The sequence below is a fragment of the Poecilia mexicana genome, unplaced genomic scaffold (genome assembly GCF_051168715.1).
Source record: "Poecilia mexicana isolate PSO_F unplaced genomic scaffold, ASM5116871v1 scaffold_3, whole genome shotgun sequence".
In the NCBI taxonomy this organism is placed as follows: Eukaryota; Metazoa; Chordata; class Actinopteri; order Cyprinodontiformes; family Poeciliidae; genus Poecilia; species Poecilia mexicana.
The window spans coordinates 24,569,105-24,595,557 of record NW_028263372.1 but is presented as its reverse complement, the minus strand read 5'-3'; the positions used below and the strand labels follow the sequence as shown (position 1 = coordinate 24,595,557).

The 26,453-nt window shown below is 39.9% G+C and overlaps 1 protein-coding gene across 1 annotated transcript; it reads right to left on the bottom strand.

Moving 5' to 3' along the window:
* Nucleotides 1–115: 115 nt before the first annotated feature.
* LOC106922777 (hexokinase-1-like) lies at nucleotides 116–25,987 on the bottom strand. The gene is made up of 21 exons (XM_014995477.2): nucleotides 25,601–25,987; nucleotides 16,922–17,084; nucleotides 13,206–13,354; nucleotides 13,003–13,122; nucleotides 12,801–12,896; nucleotides 12,621–12,720; nucleotides 12,354–12,537; nucleotides 11,451–11,606; nucleotides 11,273–11,360; nucleotides 8,068–8,213; nucleotides 7,802–7,994; nucleotides 7,607–7,718; nucleotides 6,714–6,859; nucleotides 5,201–5,320; nucleotides 5,034–5,129; nucleotides 4,850–4,949; nucleotides 3,678–3,861; nucleotides 3,432–3,587; nucleotides 3,090–3,177; nucleotides 2,713–2,858; nucleotides 116–1,675 (listed from the first exon to the last, which is right to left on the bottom strand). The coding sequence occupies exons 1-21, from the start codon at nucleotides 25,661–25,663 to the stop codon at nucleotides 1,525–1,527; spliced, it is 2,757 nt and encodes a 918-aa protein (XP_014850963.1). The 5' UTR covers nucleotides 25,664–25,987; the 3' UTR covers nucleotides 116–1,524.
* Between the last annotated feature and the right edge of the window lie 466 nt (nucleotides 25,988–26,453).

The window sequence follows — 26,453 nt, the reverse complement described above, 5'->3', positions numbered from 1 at the left end:
GTAAGTGACATGGAAACCAGGGGAGTTGTTTTTCATTCCACACATAAATACTCTTTGCTTATTCCTGAAGGTAAGACGTCAGAAGTAAAAGGGAGCGTAAAACATATGCACGCCACACTTTTTAGATTTTTATTTGGAAAAATTGAAAACTCTTTGCCATTTTGCTTCCTCTTTACAATCATGCACTCCTTTGTGTCAAAACAATGAATTTAAAAATCTTATTAAAATACATGGAAACCGATCAAGCAAATATCAACAGAAAACCGCTGCTTCAGATGAATTGAGGTTCAATTTATTGAGTCAGACCGACAATGTGCAACACGTCCAGCCTGGGTTTTGCAGACCAAAGTAAGAAAAACACCTGGATGCCTCGCAGGAGCTGGCAGAAAGACAACAGGACAGGAACACAGACTGGGAACTGGTTTTAAAACAACAAAACTCGTCCAACAGAGCAGAAAACAGAAAAAGCTCCACTTACAGGGTCAGATTTTTGAACAGTTTATCAAATATCTGGACAGTTTCTACAGTGGAAAATGCACACTTTTAAATATCCAAATATTTCTTTTTGCTTTTCATCAAAGAGATGTCAAAGAGTCGCACAACCTTAAAACTTTCCTGAGACTTTTCTAAGAAAAAAAAAATCTACTTTATAAAGTAGGGGTAGATTTATATACCATATATGCATGTTGCCAAAATGTAATAAATCTTCTTACATTTACGCACAGCTTGTTTATTATTTTCCCACCGTGTTGGCACCTCACTGGCGGGTTTTTCTAGCAGCTGCAATTAGCACCAGCAGCATGAACTGTTTACACCGGGTTACAAATAAACTCTGCAGCCAGAGAGCAGAAACATGACATGAAGCATGAAGGTTTTTGTGCACAGAAAAAATACAGTGAGGGAAAATTAGCATCATATGTGTGCATCATATTTGCAGCAGTAATATTTTTAAACATAATAAAATAAATAACAATGCTGAACACACTGCATCATGTCTGGGTGAGCTATTAAAACCGTAAGCACAAATATTCCCTTCCTTCTACACACATACTTCTGCTCCATCAGATCCCTTTAAATCATCATGTAAAAATAGCAACAGCTCCAAAAAGACCCACTTTGGTTTGAATTGCTTAAAGTTCTGGATGTGCAACAAAATAAAGCCGACTGAAGGAAAACCGCCAGATTGCAGTAACAAGAGGAATCCACCAGGTGGAGACAGAGGAGCAACCAGAAGCGGGTAATATTTTATTATTAGATTTATTTGTTTCAGCAGATGTTTTATGCTTGAAATTAATTATAATCAACCTTTGAAATCACAAAATTGCAATTGCACCCTAAAGAGGCCGGGTGCTGATAGATATAGTTTAACTAGAATGGATCACATCTGCTGCCAAACACAGCAGAGAAAGAGGGCGACGCTCCCCTTTCTGTCTCAGGAAGACACATGGATGAAGTAGCAGCTGGAGTGTGAGGCGCTGAGGATGGTAGCAGTGGATCGACAGCCACAAGCTGCCTGATATGTTGTTATTTTTTACTCTTGGCCTCTTCCCTCAAGCGGCAGGCCACCGCTGTGATCAGAGCGGCTCCCTTGCCGCTGCCGTCCTCAGACAGCAGGAAGGTGACGCAGCACCTCGGGGCCAGATCTTTGACCGTCTGCTTCATGATCCGGGAGAAACTAGGCAGAAACACCAGACGGGTGACAATCAATTTTACAATTTCATTGATTATTATGGTGATTAATCAGTCAATAGGATAAAAAATATATATATATAAAAATTTCAGTGTCGAATTTTCACTTAACCACTTAATACTTTTTTATACAATATTAGAAATGCATAGAAATGCAAATTCAAATAAGAAAATTAACATTTTATTGTGTAAAATGCAATAACATAGCATCCCTTCAGTGCATGCTTGATCATTCGTAATAACGAATATCATTTGTCATTTGAAATCACATGAATAAAGTCCAGAGCTGATCTGATTTTTATTTTTTGGATTAACTAATTAATGACTGGATAGCAAAAGGTGCTAAAAGGAGATTTGTTTTTCAGAATTTGAACCAAATGAGTAGTTCTGCCTACAAATCGATCAATTGTCCCAGACGTTTTTGCGATAAACAGTAATATTGTGTAATATTGTTGTTTTGAGACCATTTTCGAGTAATACAATAGAAATAATGGCACAATAATGCAAGAACATGTTCTCAAGGATCTTAAATAACCTTTAAAATCTAATGAACATTTAAAGACGGGAACTGGAAGACATTTTAAATATCCAAAATAAATAAACAACAGAAACAACAAATAAAATGAATTATGAAGCATCTGTATGCAAAACAAAAAAGGGATAGTTGAGCTCAAAGCACCAGACTGACGACTTATATCATTCAGTTTTTGGTAAAAAACAAAAAAAAAAAAGAGAGAGAAAGAAAAGAGAAAAATATCAAATCATACAAATGAAAATTATTGAGTTTCTTTTAATTTGTGGCGCGATTAACTAATTTATAGGCCTAATTCTGGGTTGAACATCACACATCTTAAATACAACGTATATTTCTTTTGTACCGTTTTGGCTTAATTGCTGCTCTGAGATTGTTGTTCTTTTGTTTTGGTCTGTATATTTAAGATAACAATCAATTGCTAAATTAGTTGACGATTATCTAAATAATCAGAACTAATCTGACTAATCGCGTCGTTATGTCACACTTACTGTGGGTGTAACTTGTAGAGTGTGCCGTCCACTCCCACAGTGATGTTCAGGTGGTCCAGTCCCCGGTTCTCCCGTATCTTATCGACGACAGCTGCCACCCCGGCCCCGCACAGCTGAGCGCCGCGCCGCGACACCGCTCCGCACACCTGCCAGCACAGAGCCTCATCATCCATCACTGCAACACCCAACACACTGGACCAGCTGCCACAGTTTGCAGGAACGGAACGAGGACGTCAATGTTTAAACCCAGGAAACACACACAGGTCTGTCTGCAACTCCTGCGCTCCGTCAAACACGGTTTCATTCAACAGGATAATAATGAGATTTTCCTGCTCTGGGTTTGAGTTCATGACTGAGTCGGTTCCTGTTCGCCTTACCTCTTTGACAATGATGCTGTCATCACAGGTGCTGTCCAGTCCTAAATGCTGCAGGATGGTTCTCACCTGCAGCAAAGCCAACCTGTCACTGAAGACACAAAACATTATGATTACTTTAAATTAACCAAAACTAGAGCTGGACAATGTGGCTGAAACACATGTCACAACATAAGTGTGTCATATCACTCGATACCAATAATTATTCAGGTTTTCCTCCATTGCAGTATAAGCCTATTGATTTATTGCCGAGCCATAATCAAACCCTTACATGTTTCCTGCAGCTTCCTTTACATTTGTTTCTCCTGCAGATAGAAAACCACAGACAGGCTGCTTGTGTCTTACCTCTCGATCTGTGAGAGGAACTTTGTTTCAAAGATGCCTCTGGTCTTCAGGGTTTCAGAGATCTGCCCTCTGAACAGGAAGCCTCTCTTGGTCATATCTATGAGAATGTTCCTCACGATCTCGCCGAGGTACATGCCGCTGATCATCTTCTCATATCTGGAACGTGAAGCACAGGCGTGTAAAAACGCTCCAGAACCGAAAACATCAGCGAGTGTTTCTGGGGAGGACGGAAATATTTCTGATCACCTCTGCTTTCCTACGTTAAGGGAGAGGTCATCCACGGCGTGGTCGTAGTCCGTCCTGAAGTCGTCAAGGCAACCGTTGTCTCCAAAAGCTCCCCACTCCATGTTGATGCACATGCGTCCATGATCGCCATCGACCATCTCAACGTTCCTCATCTCCTCCATGTAGCAGGCGTTACTGCCGGTTCCTGCGGCCAAACGCACAAGTAAAGCCGACGCAGCGCAGGGAGATGAATATCGGTCATTCGGCTGCGTTCACACTGCAGCCTGAAGTGTCCCAGTTCTGTTTTTTATTTTTTGACGTAATGTAACCTTATATCTGATCTTTTCACGACAGTCTCAAAAACATAGGTTGGATTTTTTTTTTTTTTTTTCAAATGCGACCCAGACCACTTGGATATCAGATACTATCCGATTCAAATGTGACCTGAACGTCCGGGTCGCGTTCATCCAAATACTGGACAAACGTCACTATTCTGCGTCCTGATATGCGAAAGCGGGAAGAAAAACAACAACCATGATGGACTTTATGAGAGTTAACCTGTTGGTCTCAGGTTGTCATTCACAATGACAGGGGTGTCAAACTCCAGTCCTCAAGGGCCGCTGTCCTGCAGTGTTTAGATGTGCCACAGGTAAAAAACAGTGGAATGAAATGGCTTAATTACCTCCTCCCTGTGTAGATCGGTTCTCCTGAGCCTTGCTAATGACCTAATTATTCTTTTCAGGTGTGGTGCAGCAGAGGCACATCTAAAAGTTGCAGGACAGCGGCCCTTGAGGACTGGAGTTTGACACCCCTGTCACGAGAGGACCCAAATTTGGGTCCTCTAGTGACAGACAGGTTAAGTTGTTAATATGCTGGTCCGGTCAGACAACAACTTCAAATGTGTAAGCTAAGCTCCGCCGTTAGCCTCCATGTTTACTTCCACCCACACTGCGCATTTCTTCTTCTTTACGGCGGTTGGTAAAACACTGAGCTCGCTCTCTATGTGTGACGTTATTGCGCCCTCTGCTGGGCATGCAGGATACTTTCAGGTCAATTGCAGTTCACACTGGAGATCACATACAAGCGTGAACAACCGCTGCAAAGAAAATCCGATTTGATTTTTTTTAAAAATTGGAATTGGGTCACTTCAGGCTGCAGTGTGAACCCAGCCTTACACTCGATATGTAACTCACCAGCAATGAGTCCAATCTCACAGGTGGACTCTTCGTAGGCACAGGTCATCATGGTTCCCACTGTGTCGTTGACGATGGCCACCACATCCAGCTCAAACTCCTGAGGAAGCAGCCCGACCCATCATGCTAAGCTACACTTTAAACTACCGCTGTAAACCGGAAGATGATCATCTTCAAATCTTACCTGGTTTCTCTTAATGGAGTCCCTCAGTAGTCCGACAATGTCTTCAGACTCACAGCCTGTCGCCTTGAAGCCTTTGGTCCAAGTCAATAAGATGCCCTGCATGCAGAAGCGGAGCGTCATGAACTGCTCAGCGACTCTGGAGCAAACGAAGGAGACGCTGTACTCACAGCGTCCAGACCCGTCTGTCGGCAGGGGAAGGAGAAGGTGAAGCCCAGAGGAAGACATGCGGTCTTCATCCCCATGTAGTCCAGGAAGTCACTGATGCAGTGCACTATGTGATCGAACAGCTGCAGCAGGATAAATCATTATAAATATACAGAACTTGATGAAATGGCTCCATGTTTTCAAAGTTATTTCAGGTTTTCTACCGAGTAAATCACTCCTTTTTATAAACAAAACTAAAAATGTGAGGTGCATATACAAAGATTTTCAGATCAGAAAAACATTTCAATGTCAGACGAGATAACTCCAGAAAATACAATAAGCACATTTTCAAACAACGTTTATATTCATTTAGGCAAAACAGGGAAGAACACGTCCAAATCGGCCTGGACTTAAAAGTAACTTTCCACAAAACCCAATAGCTGCTTGTTCCAGTCTTGGTTACCACAACTAGCATTAACCATTTGCAATAATTCAGGCATTGATCTCAGGGATGCAAAAAAATGCATCGACTTACAATTAAACGTCAACTAATGGTTTATTAGATGATAAATTAGTTCCAATAATGTAAATTTATTCCTTTTTAAGTGTCTGTAGTTTGGCCACCGTCCAGCAGAGGGCGCCAATGGCCGTCCTTATTTCTTATTTTATTTCAGTTGATACAGAAATAAAATGTCAGCTATCTCAGAGCAGGAAAGAGAAACGGTCCTAACAGAGTCCGATGTGGGTGAAAAATGCACTTTTCTTAATTCCCTAACGTCCCAAAGCTCCTTTGTTATCTTTCTGGAAAGAGTTGATAGATGTCAGGGACTTAATTTCTCAGCTGAATTTCTTTATATCTGGCTTGTTGTTTTTTGGATCTTTTACGTTTCACAATCACATTCTGTTTGAGTGATTTATTGATTCTACAGGTTGGTAATCAACTTGTAGCCCTATAATTATCCCATAAAGCCCAGTTGGTTTAGATTAACTTTTTCCCTCATTTAAATAATCAATGGAAAATTACATTGTGTCTGGCTCTGGCTAATACAGACCAGAAATCTGTAAATGGAGCAAATACTTTTTCACAACACCCATAATATATTATGGGTCACTGATTGAATAACTCAATCACCAATTTAATCTCACAGTGACTCAGGTTAGACACAATAAGTTCATTAACAAAAACTAACAGGAAAAAAATACTGTAAGCCCAGAGAAAAGGTCTTTAAAGGTCTGAACACATGGTGGAAACAAGTTTGACGCTTTGTCGTTTCCACTACATCCACGTTGAGATTCACAGCCTTCATCCTCAGAGTGAGGAAGATCTTTAAAGGAGGAAGCAGATTAGCTTCAGCCAGTGCAAATCTGTTAAGTTCAAATCTAAGCTTTAAAGATTGTTAACTTGATCCTAATCTGAACCAATCGTAACCTGCAGGCATCCTGTTCCCAGTCCCTTAATCCTCCCAGTATGATCTGGTAAACAGGAACTGAGGCTAAAGCTTTTCACCAATCCTTGGATCTCCTCAGGGATCTCACCTCTTCTCCTGTGCCCTGCATCACTTCAAGAGGAATCGCGTAAATCTTGTTGTGCATCTCCACTGATTTCTTCCCGGAGCGAATCTTGACCAGCAGAACTCGAAAGTTGGTTCCCCCCAAATCCAGAGCCAGGAAATCCCCGTTCTCTGCACGCGTGTGGAAATGTAAGAATGAACAAACAAGCAGCAAAAACAGCCGTGCTTGTGATAAACGGCACAGAGACTTCAGCATTAAACAGCAGAAATTAAAACTTGATCACAGAGTTGGTACCCTGTAAAGTTTGAAAGTTTAAAGTTGATAAAAGTTTAAGTATGAGAGGTACGAGCTCAGGCTAAACTGACACAAAGAAGATTTTTAATCTGAGTAGGAGGGCTGAAACGATTAATCAGATTAATCGTGATTAATTGATTATGACAAAATTGTCAACTAATGTAGTAATCACTTAACTGCTAACTCAAGCATACAGACACGAAAAAGGCCATTTGTTGAAAGAACAAACTCAGCCAAAACTGTAAAGATGTATATAAAAACCTTTGTAAATATGTTAAATTTTTTACTTTTCTGGTTAAAATTTACTCCTCTGTTTTGTTTATTTTTCTATGCACAAAGGCCCTAATGCACTCTAATACGTTTCTCTGCTTATTGGGTTTAACAATTTTTTTCTTGATTTGTTTTGCCTTATTGTGCAGCATGTGGGTCCAACTACTCTTGTTTTAAATGTGATTTATAATAAACTGAAATTTACATTAAAAAATGTTTATTCACTCATTTATAAGGGGAATTAAATTATTTGCAATGTATAAAAAAGGTTTAAATGAAAAATCAGCAGGATTTAATCTGTCAGAATTATGCACAGAATAACTGACTACGTCGAAGCCGTGAGTGAGCGTTACCTGTGCCGTCAGGTGTGCTACGGACGTACGAGGGCAGCATTTTGACGACGGCGACGTCCTGCGTGCTTTTCGAAAGGCCTTTCTGCATCTCTGCCCTCATTCTGTTTTTCACCTAAAACCACACAAACGTCAGCAAACCGAACTGGGAAAGAGTCGCAGACACCAACGCCGGCAGCGTCGGGACTCTCCCCTCACCTCCAGCAGCTGCTCCGTTGTCATGCGGAACTCGGACAGAATCTTGGCGATTTCCTGGGTCTGTTCGGCGAGTCTGTAGGCCACGGCCGTCACCATGGCAGCCCCTTTCCCGCTGCCGCTCTCTGACAGGAGGAACCGGACGTCGCAGTCGGGGACCAAACGTCGGACGGTCTTATGGAGGCGCCGAGCGTAGCTTCAAACGGACAGAGAACGTCAGTCTGAATAATCTATATAAACTGAGCGGGTGTGTGTATCGACACACTCACTGCGGGTGCATCTTGTACAGAGAGCCGTCGATGCCCACAGTGGTTTTGAGTCGCACCCCTCCCTTGTTCTCCTTCAGCCGCTGCAGGATGCCGGCCAGGGCAGCAGCTACCAGGTTGGCGGAGCGATGAGAGACGATGGAGCAAACCTAAAGGACCGAAACCAAAGAGAGCAGGATGCTCATGCAGCAGCTGATGCACGTGTAAAAAATCCTTAAAATGAACATTTACTACATGCAAAACCGGAGAAGGATTCTTGTAGAACCAGGTGTTAAACTCATTTTTATACTTGGGCCACTTCAGCATCGTAAATATCCTTCAAGTGCCGCTTAAATGAACCGATACATGTTAACAAGCTGTTGAAGAGTTTTCTCTAAAAATTCAATATTTAACATATTTCACATTGTAATTTTACGCTGTGCAAAAAACTGATTTGATTTTATGGCGTTCCAAAGAAGCGGTGCCCAAAGTGTGGCGTGGGAGCCATTGGCTGCCCTTGGACTGAGTTTGTGTGGCCCCCCAAAAGAAGTTTGACAGTGATGGAAATTTGGCCCGTCCAAACTGACTTTTAATTTTTAAACTGAGATGAAATTATTACCAACATCATTTTCTCACAATGGAAAACGTTAGGTGCAACAAAAATTGTTTGTCTTTTGATAACCAAGCTTTTACAGTACGTAGACAAACATTTATCCAGAGATTTTTACTGACTTTGCTACAACAAAATCAATTTTTACTTAATTTACTGAATTTGGCTAATTAGCAAGCATTTTTAGAGAAAGTGACCCTAAATTCTGGTCTTATAACCGATAATAAATTTGTTATACTGATACTAATGTCATGAAGTGTCATTTGGTAAATAATGGCACTTTTAAAGCAAAGTTGCATTAAAAGTCTATTAAAAGCGTAAACTTTGCATTATTCAGTCCATAATGAGCTTTTTAATGCAAAGTTCTATCAAAATTAGCATTAGAAATCCATTAAAAGTGTCAACTTTGCACTAAAAGTGTCATTACTGACTTAATGACACTTCATGACAACAGTTGTAAACATTCATGAAGACTCCTCAATGTTTATGACAGATGTTATATCGTGTTTGTAACAGATGTTATGTCGTGTTTATGACAGATGTTGTGTCGTGCTTATAACAGATGTTATGTCGTGCTTATGACAGATGTATCATCGTGTTTATGACAGATGTTATGTCGTGTTTATGACAGATGTTGTGTCGTGCTTATAACAGATGTTATGTCGTGCTTATGACAGATGTATCATCGTGTTTATGACAGATGTTGTATCGTGTTTGTAACAGATGTTATGTCGTGTTTATGACAGATGTTGTGTCGTGCTTATAACAGATGTTATGTCGTGCTTATGACAGATGTATCATCGTGTTTATGACAGATGTTATATTGTGTTTATGACAGATGTTATATTGTGTTTATGACAGATATGTCGTGTTCATGACAGATGTTATATCGTGTTATGACAGATGTTATATCGTGTTATGACAGATGTTATATTGTGTTTATGTCAGATGTTATATTGTGTTTATGACAGATGTTATATTGTGTTTATGAGATATGTCGTGTTTATGACAGATGTTATATTGTGTTTATGTCAGATGTTATATCGTGTTTATGACAGACGTTATATTGTGTTTATGACAGATATGTCGTGTTTATGACAGATGTTATATCGTGTTTATGACAGATGTTATATTGTGTTTATGTCAGATGTTATATTGTGTTTATGACAGATGTTATATTGTGTTTATGAAAGATATGTCGTGTTTATGACAGATGTTATATCGTGTTTATGTCAGATGTTATATCGTGTTTATGTCAGATGTTATATCGTGTTTATGACAGATGTTATATCGTGTTTATGACAGATGTTATATTGTGTTTATGTCAGATGTTATATCGTGTTTATGACAGATGTTATATTGTGTTTATGACAGATATCTCGTGTTTATGACAGATGTTATATCGTGTTTATGACAGATGTTATATTGTGTTTATGACAGATATGTCGTGTTTATGACAGATGTTATATCGTGTTTATGTCAGATGTTATATCGTGTTATGACAGATGTTATATCGTGTTATGACAGATGTTATATTGTGTTTATGTCAGATGTTATATTGTGTTTATGACAGATGTTATATTGTGTTTATGAGATATGTCGTGTTTATGACAGATGTTATATTGTGTTTATGTCAGATGTTATATCGTGTTTATGACAGACGTTATATTGTGTTTATGACAGATATGTCGTGTTTATGACAGATGTTATATCGTGTTTATGACAGATGTTATATTGTGTTTATGTCAGATGTTATATTGTGTTTATGACAGATGTTATATTGTGTTTATGAAAGATATGTCGTGTTTATGACAGATGTTATATCGTGTTTATGTCAGATGTTATATCGTGTTTATGTCAGATGTTATATCGTGTTTATGACAGATGTTATATCGTGTTTATGACAGATGTTATATTGTGTTTATGTCAGATGTTATATCGTGTTTATGACAGATGTTATATTGTGTTTATGACAGATATCTCGTGTTTATGACAGATGTTATATCGTGTTTATGACAGATGTTATATTGTGTTTATGACAGATATGTCGTGTTTATGACAGATGTTATATCGTGTTTATGTCAGATGTTATCGTGTTTATGACAGATGTTATATTGTGTTTATGTCAGATGTTATATCGTGTTTATGACAGATGTTATATTGTGTTTATGATAGATATGTCGTGTTTATGACAGATGTTATATCGTGTTTATTACAGATGTTATATCGTGTTTATGACAGAGTCATGTCGGTCTTATGCACACACCTTCAAATAAAATGTTACCAAATTTGAAAACGAGATGCCTTTCTTTGAATATAGTAAACCTAGAAAAACATTTTTATGTTTAGGGTCTACAATGATGACTTTATTTGCTTTATTTTAGTTTTTGTTCTTGTTTTTTTGGGCCACGATTTCTTTTGAATCGACGATTTAAATCGACGTGACACAAAGTAAATAGTCGGATTTAGCCCGCGGGCCTTCAGTTTAACGTGTTTAGAGGGTCCAGAGTCCTGGATTTACAGAGGATGGTTCAGGTTGAGTCTGGTAAACCATTTTTCTCTTGGCGTTACATTATCCTGCAGTTTTAATGCTTCTTGTGTTTTTGCAAGAATACCCACATGCTGTACTGCGGCGCAGTCCTCTTCAGACGGTTCCAGACTAAATTGACTTAAAATCTCTTTTGCTTTGATTAAACCTTCCTTACTCCTAAACAAAAGCAAAGGATAGAAGACAATTTAACATGTAATAGTTTATTATAAAGGACAGGTATTGTGCGGAGTTGGTTTGTGGACTTACTTCTCCATTGCTGAGACGTGTTTGGTCTGAAGTGTGCCTTTGGTCAGAAGTTCTGGAGTGATCCTCCCCTCAAACAGCATCCCGTCTCGGGCCATCTTCACCAGGATGAGGCGCACCAGCTCCCCCATGTACATCCCACTGATCATCTTCTCAAAGCTGCAGGGTATTATAATAATTCAAGCTTCTCATCTTCTCTTCAGCGACAACCACAAACTTTCAAAGCTTTTTTTTTCTTGAACATTTTCTTCCAGGATTGCAGGGGAAGTATTTGTATATTTCCAGCCACACTGTGCCATTTTACAGCACAATTAAGTTGTTAAAAATGCTGTTTATTTAAAACATGATTAAAAATATTTGACTTTGTAATTTGACGCCTTAATGTTGGCCTCTGTCTGAGCCATTGCTCCCCAGATCTCTTCTTAGATTGGCTCTTCTTACCAGGATTGTCAGATAGACGGTCGGTCAGGTCTTAGTAGGTGAACCGTACTGCTTCCACTTTCAGATGATAAAATCTCTCAGGTGTTTTAAGCTTGAAATATTGTCTTCTAACCTGTAAACTGCTTTAAACTTTCTCCCTGAGCTGTCTGCTGTGCCTCTGTCTAGTTGATGCTGTTTATTCTCTAACAAACCTCTGAGGCCTTCGCAGAACCGCTTAATTCGTACTGAGATTAAATCATACTCTATGTAGTCCTGAGAGCAATTCCTCTGACTGGAAACCTTAGAGACCTTTTCAAACTCCACTTTTTGGTGGATTTTTGAGTGAACTCTCAATAACTTAAAGGAAGCTGTGGTTCTAATGCGACCAAATGCGTATCAAAGCAAAGTAAAGCGGCAGAGCTTCTCATTGAGCTGTTTTGACAGTAACGGCTGCGTGAAGACAACCGCCCTGGAGGATTAACTCACAGCTGTTTGCCCGGGTTGAGAGAACCTCGGTCTATCTCGATGTCGAACTGCGTCCTGAGGTCCTCCAGGCTGCCGTCGTCCCCGAACGCGCCCCACTCGGTGTTCACGCACATGCGTCCCTCGTCTCCCTCCACCAGGTCGATGTGACGCAGCTCCTCCATGTAGCAGGCGTTGGTGCCGGTTCCTGCGGGCACAAAGAGAGAACCGGCGCTTTAACTCGTCTCTGCTAATCCGACCCGTTCCCCTCCTGTTCCACCAAAGCCGCACCGATGATGATGCCGACTTCGCAGCGCTGGTCATCGAAGCCGCAGGTCATCATCGTTCCCACGGTGTCGTTCACCACCGCCATGATGTCGGCCTCGTAGTCCTGAAATGAACAAACCGTCCAGCGGTTGAGTTTTTCCCGGTCATCTGGGCCGAACCACTAGGAATGATAACGAGACTCACTCCTCGTTTTTCAATGGCTTTGTTGAGCAGCTGGACAACATCCATCCCTTCTACACCGCTGGCTTTGAAGCGTTTTGTCCATTTTATCAAATATCCCTGTGGTAAAAAAAAGCAAAAGAAACATTTCAGATTGGATGTCAACATATATAACCTTCAACATCTGGCCTCAGCTGCAGCTTCAACCCCTTTAAGAGACGATTACCTCGTCCAGTTTTTTCTGTCGGCAGGGGAAGGAGAAGGTAAGGCCAACTGGGAGCTTCTTGTCTTTGATCTTGTGTTTCTCCATGAAGTTTCCGAGACACTCCGCCACGTGGTCGAACAGCTGGAGGAGAGGAGCGGAGGGACAAGGTGAAGGGAGCCGGAGGGAAGCTGCGTTCGTGTTCCTGGACTTGGAAATAAACTCACTCTGGTTCCGCTGCCGTGCATGATTTCATCCGGCGTGTCGTAGGTCTCGCTCTCCATCTCAACGGTCTGCTTATTCTCGTGGCTCACTTTGACACGGAGGATCCGGAACGCGCTGCCTCCCAGATCCAACGCGATGAAATCTCCTTTCTCTGTTGATTCACGGACGATGGAAAGAGGAGGAGGAGAGATTGACAGAGAGAGAGAAAGAGGGATTACATTGCAGGAAAGTATGTACGGTTTTGCAAAAGAAAGGCTAAAACTACAAACCTGAGTATTTATGTTTTCTTCAAATTTAAATTGATAAAACAATAGAAATTAAGAAAATGATGCTTAGATTTCAAACTTCTAAACAGTAACCTTTGACTGGCCCATTCAGACTTTGATCTAAACCGGTCTATTTTGGTTCTGGTTGTGACGTTTTGTCCTGCTGGAAAGTCTTAAATCTTCTGGAGCCTTGAACAGGTTTTCTTCCAGAGCCGCCCTGCATTCATCATGCAAGCTGCAAACTTGTTATGGATCACTATGTGACAAACAGCCTGATTCCAAAAAGTAAAGAAAGGCATGCCTTATTAAAATGTCTATTCTGCAATCAAAGTCATGCGATGTTTGTCATAAAATAACGTAAAATAACAGAACAGGGTCAGTCTGTGCTCTGTTGTTCTGCATTCAAGGCAGTGTTGCTGTACATTCCTGTTTCTTCATGTACCAGCATGCAGCTGGAAAACTTGCAGCTTCAGACAGTTCAGTCCAGGCGCCGCGTCCTGGATGTTCTGGGTTGACATCACCACAGGCTTTATGGTGACATTAATCATCTGGTCAACGAGGAGGATTTTCTCCTTTGCTACTTAAAAGTTCATATTTTTAAATCTGTTTATAAACAAGGCCGCAAAATGTAACATATACAGCTCTGGAAAAACATTAAGAGACCACCGCACTGATCCCTATTGAAAACCTCCTGTTATTCCACCATATTGGAATATGTTAAAACATCAGTATTGTGGTTTTCTTTGCATTATTTGAGGTCTGAAAACTTCATCTTTTTGTTATTTTACCCATTTCTCATTTTCTGCTAATAAAAACTAAATTTTTGCTTGGCATTTCAGAGGCATGTTGTCAGCAGTTCATAGAATAAAAGAACAAAGTTCATTTTACTCAAACCTTTAAGGAGTAAAATCAGAGAAACTGATCATTTTAAGTGGTTTAAGAGCTGTATATTTATGTTGGATTTTGTAAAATAAGAGATGCTTTTATGTTAATTTATTAATGAGTTCAGTCCAGAACAATTGCCTTGTTTTGTTTGAGATGTTCATATTGATTCGTGATGGTCTGTTTTAAACAGTTTTTCTTCAAAGTGAAGCTTTTTCAAACATTTTAACAAGGCGTGTGGCGTTTAATCTTTCTGTTTCTGAATGACGCAAATATGTAATGTTTAATAGCTTTCAGATTAGATAAACTACATATTTATTACATAGATAAGTCTGCTTAAACTTATTCTGATATTAATTATTTTCTACTTCCTGTTTCTGTCCACTACTGTGTACTATACAGCACAGCTCTCATTACCATGACTCAGTGTAAACGTCACTGGCATGATGATGTGCATCGAGAGGCGCTGATCCACAGTATCGATCATGAAACGGCTTGAAAATCCATCATGCCTGTGAGCAGGAATCACTTTGAATCGACGTTTATTTAACAATCCAGATGAGAGAGCAGCGCAAGAACCCGAATATTTCCAGTCAGGGTTTATCTCTCAAAGTACGAGTCTCTGTGGGCGATTACAACCCCTGGCAAAAAGTATGGAATCACCAGTGTTGGATGAGCAGTCATTCAGACATTTCATGCTGTAAAACAAACTCGGATCAAAAACATGACACAATATTAAGGTCATTCCAAAGTGCAACTTGTTGGCTTTCAGGAACACTCAAAGAAATGAAGAGAAAACATTGTGGAAGTCAGTGAATGATACTTTTATTGACCAAACACAGGGAAATAAATATGGAATCACTCAATTCTGAGGAAAAAAGTATGGAATCATGAAAAACACATAAACAAAAGACCATTCAAAATACATCACTAGTATTTAGTTGCACCATCTTTGGCTTTTATAACAGCTTTTAGTCTCTGAGGCATGGACTTGATGAGGGACAAACAGTATTTGGTGCCTACTCTCTTTGATAGCAGTTGCCAGATCAGCTTTGCAGGTTGGAGCCTTCTTGTGGAACATTTTTTTCAATCTCCACCACAGGTTTTCTATTGGGTTGAGATCTGGACTATTTGCAGGCCATGACATCGACTGAATGTGTCTTTCTTCAAGGAATGCCTTCACTGTTTTTGCCCTATGGCACGATGCATTGTCATCTTGGAAAATCATTTCATCATCTCCAAACATCTGTTCAATTGAAGGGATGAGAAAACTGTCCAAAATGTCAATGTAAACTTGTGCATTGATAGAAGAATTAACCACAGTCATCTCCCCAGTGCCTTTGCCTGACATGCAGCCCCATATCATCAAGGACTGTGGAAATTTGGTTGTTTTCTTCAGGCAGGCCTCTTCATAAATCTCACTGGAACGGCACCAAACAAAAGTTCCAGCATCATCACCTTGTCCAATGCAGATTCTTGACTCATCACTGAAGACAACTTTCATCCAGTCATCCACAGTCCATGATTGCCTCTCCTTAGCCCATCAGAATCTTGTTCTTTTATGGTTAGGTGTCAATGCTGGTTTTCATTTAGCTTTCCTGTATTGAAATCCCACCTCCTTTAGGCGATTTCTTACGGTTCGGTCACATACATTGACTCCAGCTTCCTCCCATTTATGCTTCATCTGTTTAGTTGTACTTTTTTGGTTTTCAAGACAAATGACCTTTAGTTGTTTGTCTTGACGCTTTAATGTCTTTCTTGGTCTACCAGTACGCTTGGCTTTAACAACCATTCCATGCTGTTTGTGTTTGGACCATATCTTGGATACAGCTGACTGTGAACAGCCCACATCTTTAGCAACCATGCGTGAAGGGTTACCTTCTTCAAGAAGTTTCACAATCCTCTCTTTTGTTTCAAGGGACATTTCTCTTGTTGGAGGCATGGTTCTCACCACTCCACTTCGTCCAGCAGCCCTCCAAGGTGTCATGACTGCAGGTGTTTTGAACTGCACACTAACGGGCACATCTAATCTGGGGCAGGTGTCCATTTAGCGAAAGGAAATAGACTGGGTGTGTCCTTTTTTCTACCTCCAATTTGAGTGATTCCATACTTTTTTCCTCAGAATTGAGTGATTCCATATTTATTTCCCTGTGTTTGGTCAATAAAAGTATCATTCACTGACTTCCACAATGTTTTCTCTTCATTTCTTTGAGTGTTCCTGAAAGCCAACAAGTTGCACTTTGGAATGACCTTAATATTGTATCATGTTTTTGATCCGAGTTTGTTTTACAGCATGAAATGTCTGAATGACTGCTCATCCAAGACTGGTGATTCCATACTTTTTGCCAGGGGTTGTACCAGGCTTTTATTAAAACCATCTAAAACATGAAGAGCAAGACTGAAATCCACTTGACTATTCTAGACACCAGGACAGAGCATCTAATTCTGAAAAGTAAACGAATGCAAGAAAGATTAGTCTGTGTAGAAATAGCAGCAGCATAATCCTGGCACGGACCCCAGGTACTTGGCCTGGGGTCCGATTACGATTAATCTCAGACGAACTAACTCACCTGTTCCATCCGGGATGGAGCGGACAAACGTTGGGAGCATCTTCAGCGAGGCGGTGGCGTTGCTGTCGCCGTCCAGACCTCTGGTCAGCTCCACTCTGAAGCGCTTGGTGATGTCCAGCAGCGTCTCATCAGAGAAGCGCATGGCATACAGGTACTTATCAATCTGAAAACACACGTCAGGAAAATGTCATTACATTACTGGTCGTCATTAGGGATGCACCGATTTATCGCCGCCAATTTCCCTAATTTTGGGAAATCGATGATCGGCCGATTTTTACATGTGAAGCTGATCTTAACCACCGATTTTATCTACCTTGGCAATGATGCTTAAATCTACTGCTATCTTCTTCTGCTCTGCTGTGAGAGAGGTTTGACCAGCAGACCGACTGGTCAGGTCTGTATGTTTGCAGTTAACAGTACTCATCTCACTGTTGGCAACTCATCAACTTTCTTGCTACATTCAGCAACATTTTAGACAAAAAAAAATAAATAAAATCGGTATCGGCCAAAATCGGAATCGGCAGGTCGGGATTTTTAATCTGTAGTCGGTGATCGGCCAGAAAACTGCAATCACTGCACCGCCAGTCGTAATGTGATTATAATTAGGGCTACAACAAATCGATTTAGTAATCGAGTATCCTGCAGATTATTAATTGGACAAAAACAATTGTCACATCCTGCTGAGTTTTCATTTAATCACTTAACCTTATTTTATACAATATTAGAAAAACATTAATAGATGTAAATAAAAAATGTTCAGATTATTCAGATTTGAATAAGAAATTTACTTTACATTACTTTACCCATAAAATGCATCTCAGCTAAAAAATGCCCATCGTTTTCTGATTTACTTCACATCAATACAGCGAAGGGATGATTTGTTGACTATTTTCTGGATAACCAGTTAATAACTGGATAGCAAAAGGCACTAATAAGATGTTGTTTTTTTATGCAGAATAGGAACCAATTCTGCACTTGATTTCTGTGAAGCTCATACTTACAGATAAAGAAGGGTTTCTTGTATCGTAGAGGCAAAATGTATGTAGTCGTCATACAGTTTTGACATAATTACTGCTTAGACTGTTTTGTTCTTTCAACAAAGGGCATTTTTGTGAGTCTGAATACTCCAATTAACGATTAATCAATTACTAAATTAGTTGACGATTATTTTGATAATCGAATCATGATGATTCGAATTCAGCCCCATTTGTCTCAGATTTTAATCAATGCACCAAATTTTGCAACATTTTGCAACATAATCAGAGGAAAGTCCAGGATGTGTCAAACAATCATGTCAGCATGACCAGGAAGGGGATTCTTTATAGGCTGGATAAAAGTCAACAATCAGTGACGGAGAAAGCAATTCCAGCTAATCTGCTAAGTAATAGTCCAAACTCATCTGATAAAGAGCCATGAAGTAAATGCCATGGTTTCCAGTAGCTGTAAAGCTGCCCAGCTGGCTCCGCCCTCTGATCCTCGTCAGAGTCGTATGGACTTTTAAGGAACAGGATGTTGAACAACTCTGGTGAAATTCAGTTTTGCTTCACAAACTGCAGTAAAGCAACAAACTTTCTGTGATATGTGTGGTGAAGGAGAATCAGGATGAATGAGAATCTCAGTTACAGTCGATGTGTGTGCTCCCTGTGGCATCCATTCGGTTTTATGTGGGGAAAAACACAGTCAAATGGAAATGTCGACAGTTCCTCTTTCAAGAGTTACACATTTGCTATTTCCTGTAACACCAGGATCTTCAAGACAGCCTCAGAGGGCGTGAACAGTTTAACAGGAATTTTAATTTTATAGATCAGAGAGCAGGCAGCTGGTCGTTAAAGGGCCGGCTCAGCCTTCCGGACTCACGGCTCAAACAACCTGACAGAGAGCTGAATAAAAACACACAGTGACGACGATAACACTGCTTTATCTGAAGGCTCCAATGTCACATCGGAATGAAAACACTGGGGCAGAAAAAAATGGTTTTTCAACTGAATTAGGATTGTTTTCCAGTGATATCCATTTCTCTCAATCAGGTCAGGTTTTCATTCTAATTAGATTAAGAGAAATCAGATCTTCTGACTAAATTGATTATATTCTTGTGACATCATCAGTTCGTTTCTGTTCATTTTTCTAATCCAAAAGAGATTTTAGGAGAAAAAAACTGTTTTCCAGCAGAGTGTATTAACTAAATGTTAAGGGTAAGTACGTGTAAATTGAACATTACGTCTTGATTGTGCTAAACTCTCTGTCCTGATGGCGTCTCTCCCCCTGATCATCACCCCAGATTCTCAGCAAACCGATCCAGATGTCAGAACAAGTCATGCGTTTTATTGTTCAGAAAGTTGACCTGATTGAGCAAAACCAATGTGATTTCTGGATTCAGCTCATCAAAATGACTATAAAGCAGTTGAAAAGCCCCAGACAGTGTAATGGATAAACACACAGGACATTTGCTTCAGTAAAAACAATTTCTCACTGTCAATTATACTGTAGGTGTTAAAATCCTTATGTAAGCTTTAAATATGGTCATGAGAATGCAAACTAACACCTCTGACTCCTTTAAACTGATGTAAATGTAAATCTAACAAGTCATAGTGACTGTTAGATTTACATTAATCTACCAGAATCTGCTTAATGTAAATGTGCTGACGTGATATGGGGGGAAAACAAATGCACCCAGTGCAACACTTTCATTCTATTGGCTGAGAGGTTGCTAGGCGACTGCGCCAAAAGGCGTTTTCAAAAGCGAGCAGAGACTAAGTGTGAGCGCGAGGAGAAGTTTTGAGTACAAGCGTTACAAGTTTTGAGAAGAAAGACATGAAGTCCTGCTTTCATAATAAAAATATAAGCAAAACTATTAAAAGCTTTTAGAACAGAAGTCATGAAATTCTGCTTTCAGACTGAAAATGTGTGCGCTTGGTATATTGTACCAGCGGAGATTAAATTTATGCAGTACATGACAATCTGAAGTGTTTAAGCAGAAGGAATCGTCTCTTGTTTTCTAAACAGAAGACGTCCAGCTGCCACTACATTTGTTAAATTCCAGCTTTGATAAGTGGCAAGAAGAGGTTTAGCATTTAGCTACAAAATGAACCAATAAGAGATTTACATGCAGATCACATTTTAGCAGCTCTGTTCTGACATTTCACACCTGTGACAATAACAAATTTTGCTAGACGATAAATTGTCCCAGAAATTATTGCGATAAATGGTAAGAGCAATGAACTTTAATTTTGAAGAGAAGAAATGGAAAACATTTTAAATCTAAAAAATAAATAAACAAAACAACAAAAAAAAGACAGAAATGAAACCCAAACACAACCAAAAGCACAAATGAAACTAGTTATTTATTCTCTAAACGAAATAGCCATTTATAAATATTAATCATCACAATGGAAATTGTAAAGCTTATTTCATTCATTTATTAGGCTTAGCTCCGAACGTTATTTCCGAAGACACAAGTCAGCTCTTTGGTTGAACATGTCCGATTATGATACAGCAGATAATTATTACTTTTTCTTAATATTTTTGATATTTAAGGTTACATTTTAAAACCGCAACCTCACCACTATTATATATTATATAAGTAGTGTAGATCAATTGGGATGCATGATACATCAGCCTTAACAATGGTCACCGACGATACTGGTCATTGCTTAACATATTGGTAAATTATTGAACAGATAACATACTGGATACTTTATTTCAGATTACATTGTTTTTAAATAACTCTTCCGGTGTGGAAGTTGAGTATTTTTCCATCACAGACGCTGTTCTCCATTCCTGCTGCCAGCTGATTGTTGTACTATTACAGCTGCCAACTCTGTGTTTTTGCCAACCGCTAGTACTCCCCTCACGTCATCACAGAGTCTCTTTCTGTTGGAGCTTCAATAATTAAATCATTACTGCTGGCTACAACAGCTCTGAAACACAACGCGTGTTTAAATCGGCACTCAAACTGGGTGATTCTGATGCTCTTCCCGTAAAAACGCAGCGGTTTTAAACTCTGCTTTCAGCTAACCGACATCACAGGACGTTCTCTCAGCTCATCCTCTTGTTTGGAGGCTGGGCTCCTCAGTCAGGGACAACAATGTGCTCCACGGGGAAGCAGGGAAATCAGAAAGGCATCCTTAGGTCTTACTTGAACAACAAAGTGTTCTCAGCTGCCCAAACTGATCTTTTGTTACAGATGTGAGAAGTTAGCAGCGACAGAACTCCAGCTGGTCGCAGGGGGATGGGAAAAAGTGCAAAAGTTTCCAAAATGTTTTTTTGTTTTGTTCTCATATTTAAATGTTTCAGATCACCAAACATTTTTAAATAAATCAAATATAATCGGAATAAACACAAAATACATCTCTCAAATGATGAACCATTTGTTTTAGTCTTGCTAAAAACGTCAATCGGCTCTGATAGCTGACAAAGTTCACAGATCCATGAAAGGTTTTCAAGAATGAACGGCCTGTTTAAGGTCATTCAGCATCTCACTCTAATTTAACTCTGGACTTTGACTGGACCACTCCGAAACCTTAACTCTTTAAGCCAATCAGGGTTGGGCTTCTGATCACTCTCCTACTGCACAACCAAAGAAGGTCTAATATTTTTATTCAAGTAGAGAGGAGAATTTATGGTTCCATTAATTACAGCAGACCAAAAAGGTCATGAAGAAGCAAAGCAGCCATAGATCGACTCACCATCACCATGTTTTACTGTAGATATGCAGACGTTCTTCTAAAATACAATTATTTCATGGGATGCACACCAACCAAAACATTTATACCTAAAGCTTGTGGATCATCAAGATACTTTTTGACAAACTTTCCAGACCTTTAAAGTCAATTGCTTTGTTTCTCATCTGTTTTTGAATTTCTCTTGGTGGCGACTTGATGGGTGGCTTTTTGAAATCTTTCAGCCTACTTCATGTTGTGAGACAGGTTCTATTCTACAGGAGGCAGACACATTTTCACATAATTAAAATGATGAAACTGCTGTTTGTATTAACTCAAGTTGCTGAAATTAAAATGTGCTTGCTAGTCAGGAATAATTAAGCTTAAAAAAAAAAAAGTAAATTACTTTGTAGAGGCAGAGACCACTCTGTTCCTGACTCAGGATGAGCCGCAGCATTTCTGACTCAGCATTTTTTGCTGATGCATAAGCATGTTTTAAAGCACTGCATCATCCAATCCGACAGAGCTCTAACAAATAGGCACTCAGAATAAATCTTTTGTTTGGAAGTAAACTGCCTTGTTTTTTCCTCTTCTGACATTCCCTGAGGTAAGACTGAATCTCCAAATACAGTTTTTGGAAAGGTCACACAACTGACACAACTCTGTCTGCTTTACAACTCCTCCTCCCAGCCCTTCCACCCATCCTCCTTTCTGTTTGCATTCTTTTCCTTAACAAAGCCTCGTCCGCCTCCTTCACACATGGAGATTCAGGAAAACTCAATGCAGCTACGTAGTGTGTGTGTGTAGGTGCATGCAAACACACACACACACACACACACACACAGCCTCACTATGTGGAAAAATACTGACCTCCACACTGCCCCCTTCTGTATCCCAATGTAAGCGCACACACACTCATGCAGACATGGTGAGCCGCCGTTTCAGATGGGAACTAAGAGCGAATCAGGAAGTCAGACAAGGTCAGCGCAGCAGATTCAGCTGACTGAGCGGACTTCAGCATGAAAAACCTCAATATTCTGAATACTTTTAGAAAAATAAAACCGTTCAAACTTCAACTTTAACTCAATTTTGCAAGAACGTTTAAGCAAAACACTTCCCAGCTTTAGTTTTTGAGATGGAGAAGTTTTTATCTATTTGTTAATTAAGGCCCTGATAAACTCCACACACCTGCCGATCGCTGTGCGCAGGCATAAGCCCTCTGCTGTCACCTGTGGTCACATGGTTCAAAGCTGGCCTATTTTAGGGAGGCAGAGAGCGGAAGAGAGCAGGAGTAAAGAAGGGAGGGAGATGTGTTGTGTTACATCAGGCCAGGCTGCAGATGAGGGCTGTTTCGCCTCTACAGGCCAGGATCTGAGAAAGACAGCCTCGAGGGTCGCCTTGTGTGATTTGGGGGAAAATATAGAGGTAAAAACAGACGTAGCATGTGCAGACTTTTTCCAGAAAACGAGAGAGGCTATTGGTGACGTCATTCAGAAACCTTACAGAGACAATACGTGACTCAAAGGAGTCAAAGAAAGCAAAGTTTTGGTGTAAAATCTGGCTAAAATAAGGATAAATATTAGTTTTACGCCTGGTTTTACGGGAACTGATAGTATTAGTTCTACAATAGCCTACACACACACACGCGTGCACACACACATACCATGCTGTAAAACCAGCTAAAACTGGTCCAGTTAGTTTTTGCGCAGGACTGACACTTAAAGGCAACACAAATTATCCTTCATCATTCCCAACATTCATGCATTATAGATGTACCGACTTTGAAGTAATGTTGTCCATTGCCTCTCTTTATTTTTTTTTCCTTTTAACAAGAAAGCAACACAGATATAATTTTGAAATAGTGCTCCACCAGCCAAAAACTGAAACATTTTCCTTAATCAACTCTAAGCAATAACTAAAATAATTATCTTTTCGTTAAAAGTATCAAAACTAAGAGCTCCTACTTTTTTCAGGCTCTGAATGCATCAGTATGCTTTATATCTTTGGGTTACGTTAGAAACTGATTGGGAGGTTTATTTCAGTGTGAATGATCTGATCACTTACTGTTGGATTCAAGCAAACAGAAAGTAAACCAACTGGCTTTAATAAATAAATGCCCATATTTACCAAGTTTTGAAGTGCAAATACGCACCACAGATGGCGGATGTCACAATTTATTGTATAAAAAATGATATATGACGTAAATAAGGAGCATATTTTCGTCACTACAAAATCAAAGCAAAGAATTACAAAGAATGAATACCTGTGAGGCGATTTGAGTTTTGATTTCAGGTGCAACACTTTCAAGCTCTGCTATTATTTCTGCCCAGTTCGAAGGACTTTTATTGAGATGCTCAGACATGCTATGCATCTTAGTGATCGAGACTCTATAGCTCATGAGAATGGTGGCAATAAAAAAAGAAAAGTGAGGAAAATATGGGTCAATAATAGCAGATATCATAATTGAACTATTAAATATCCTACAGATGGAAGCACATGTTGATGTTGCACCTTGTAGTCCATGAAATTGCTAGAAATCTGCCCTTCATTTGGCAGATGCAGATATTAATGAAATCCAAATGAGCAACTTTAAATAAAAAAACAAACTTATAGCAATTAAATTGTATTCCTTGTACCCATGAATACCATTTGTTTCTTAAAAGGGCTTTAAACTTATATATGCAGGAATTTATGTTCTAATTGTCCTTTTATTTTTTAAATCAACACCATGTAGCAGTAGCTTACATTTTCAGTGATTTGTGTACAGAAACAATAAAGTATACACTTGCAACAATGTAAATTATTGTTTTTCTAATATGGAGGACACATGGTATTTACATGGTTTAGGAACACCTTCAATAAAACTAAGCAAATTTGAGTCAGTTGTAACTAATATCACCGTTGCAAGAGTCAATGATATCACATGTTCATGTGCATCTCTACAAATACATATTTGTATTATCGGGCTGGACAATAAATCAATAACAATATATATTGCGATAGACTAATACGATCAATTCGAATAGATAATACATCAGATAGAGCAATACATAGAATATTAACTGAACTCCAATTTGGAACCACACAGCATTCTGGGAGATGTAGGCAGAGGAAAAACTAGTTGCTCAACCTCTTCCAGCCAGCTAAGCAAGATTGGTGGAATCAACTAACTCACTCACTCTTTGGTTACCTAGCAACTCACTCACTCTTTGGTTTCTTAGCAACAACCTGAGGAGTAACTTGAACAGCAGCAGTTTAAGGTCTTACCACCTGATTCATAACTGCTTAAAAATAACAGTGCGGAGTAAAAACTTTGGATAAAACAAGAAAGGTCAAGCCACCAGTTTGGCAGTATTTCACCTATTTAAAACAAAAACTAATCAATAATTATTGATATTGACTGATATTGTGATAAGTTGTGTGTTACAATCCTTAGAGAAAAAAACGGGGTGAAATCAGTATGAGCAGATTGGACCCAAAAGACAACGGCATATCAGCCGGTGAAAGTTTCTCTAGGTCGTCACACATACGGCCTAGAGAACAGATATAGATCTGAATAATTCATATCTGTGCTGACCACCGCTGAGCGGATGGCTGTGAAAGTACAACTTTAACAGGAGAACAAAAGAAACTCGTTAACCCTGAAATAATGACCTGCCTCCTCATCCTTGAGGTCTACTCTCCAGATCACTCACTTCCTCTTCCTCTCCGCCACACCTCCCAGGCTTACATCATGGCATCAGTCGTATGTGCCACCCCTCTTTACACATCTTACTACCCAAACAGTGCGGTTAGTCACGTCTCACCGGGCCACGTTGAAGAAGCAAATATCTCCAACGGTCAGGAGATTTTTTTTTTTACCAACTTTTTCCCTAAATAAAAGTCGGTATTCCCTGCTTGACTCGTACATTTCAAAGTAGTGCGAACATGTAGAGGCAAGATGGACAAATGTGATTGTTCTCCTCTCAGCATCCATTGGACGAACACTCAGATTGGATTAATAATTGAGAAACAGACTCACCTTTTTAGCTTTGTCATCCTTCAGCTCTGTGAAGAAGTAGGCTAATAACTGAGCTGCGATCATCCTGCTGCTTTTTCCTTCTCAAACACTCATACAGACTAACTCAGAGACTTCTGTCTCTGCTTCCTACCCAAACCCGCAAAAGTAAATTTAAACAAAAACAATTAAAAAAAAACCCAACTAAACTTCGGTTTTGAGCTCTATTTCCCAGCGCGGAAGATTTAAAGATATATCCCGACTCCAGTCCGTTGTGATTCTAAAGCAGCCGGACACTTTTTGGGCTCTTCTGCGTGAGAGAGATGAAGCCAGGAAACACGAGTGAGGCAGAAAGTTGAGGCTGAAGCAGGAAGGGCCACGCAGAGCGCAGAGACGGCCCACTTTCTCTAAGCTCATTGGGTTTGTGCCGCGGATGACTCCGGTGGGGAGGTTGGGGGGAAGGGCGGTGCTGCGGCCTCAGCTCTGCGCTCTGATTGGCTGCTCAGGCGGACTCAAGTGATGGAGGAGGAAGAAGGAGGAGCAGAGGAAGGTCAGGGGGAAACTTTGGTTTCAAGGAAGCCCAGGGCTACATTCTGGTTAGCATGTAGTATGACAATGAATCACCGTGTACTGCCGTTTATTACCAGAAGCAGCTTGTAATTCTTTAGTTATTCATCAGCCACTTCAGAAGGATGAGAGGAAGTGAGAGGGAAACTTTAGCTCCCTGTTCATTTACTCTTAAGTTACAATCAAGGTCAAATAAGGAAGAGAAAAACTTTTCATGATATCTTCACTGCTGTTTGGGAACAAAGATGCTGATTTAGATTAGTTTATGCTTGTGCTGCGCATCTTTTTTAGGAGATACAAAGTTCAGGTG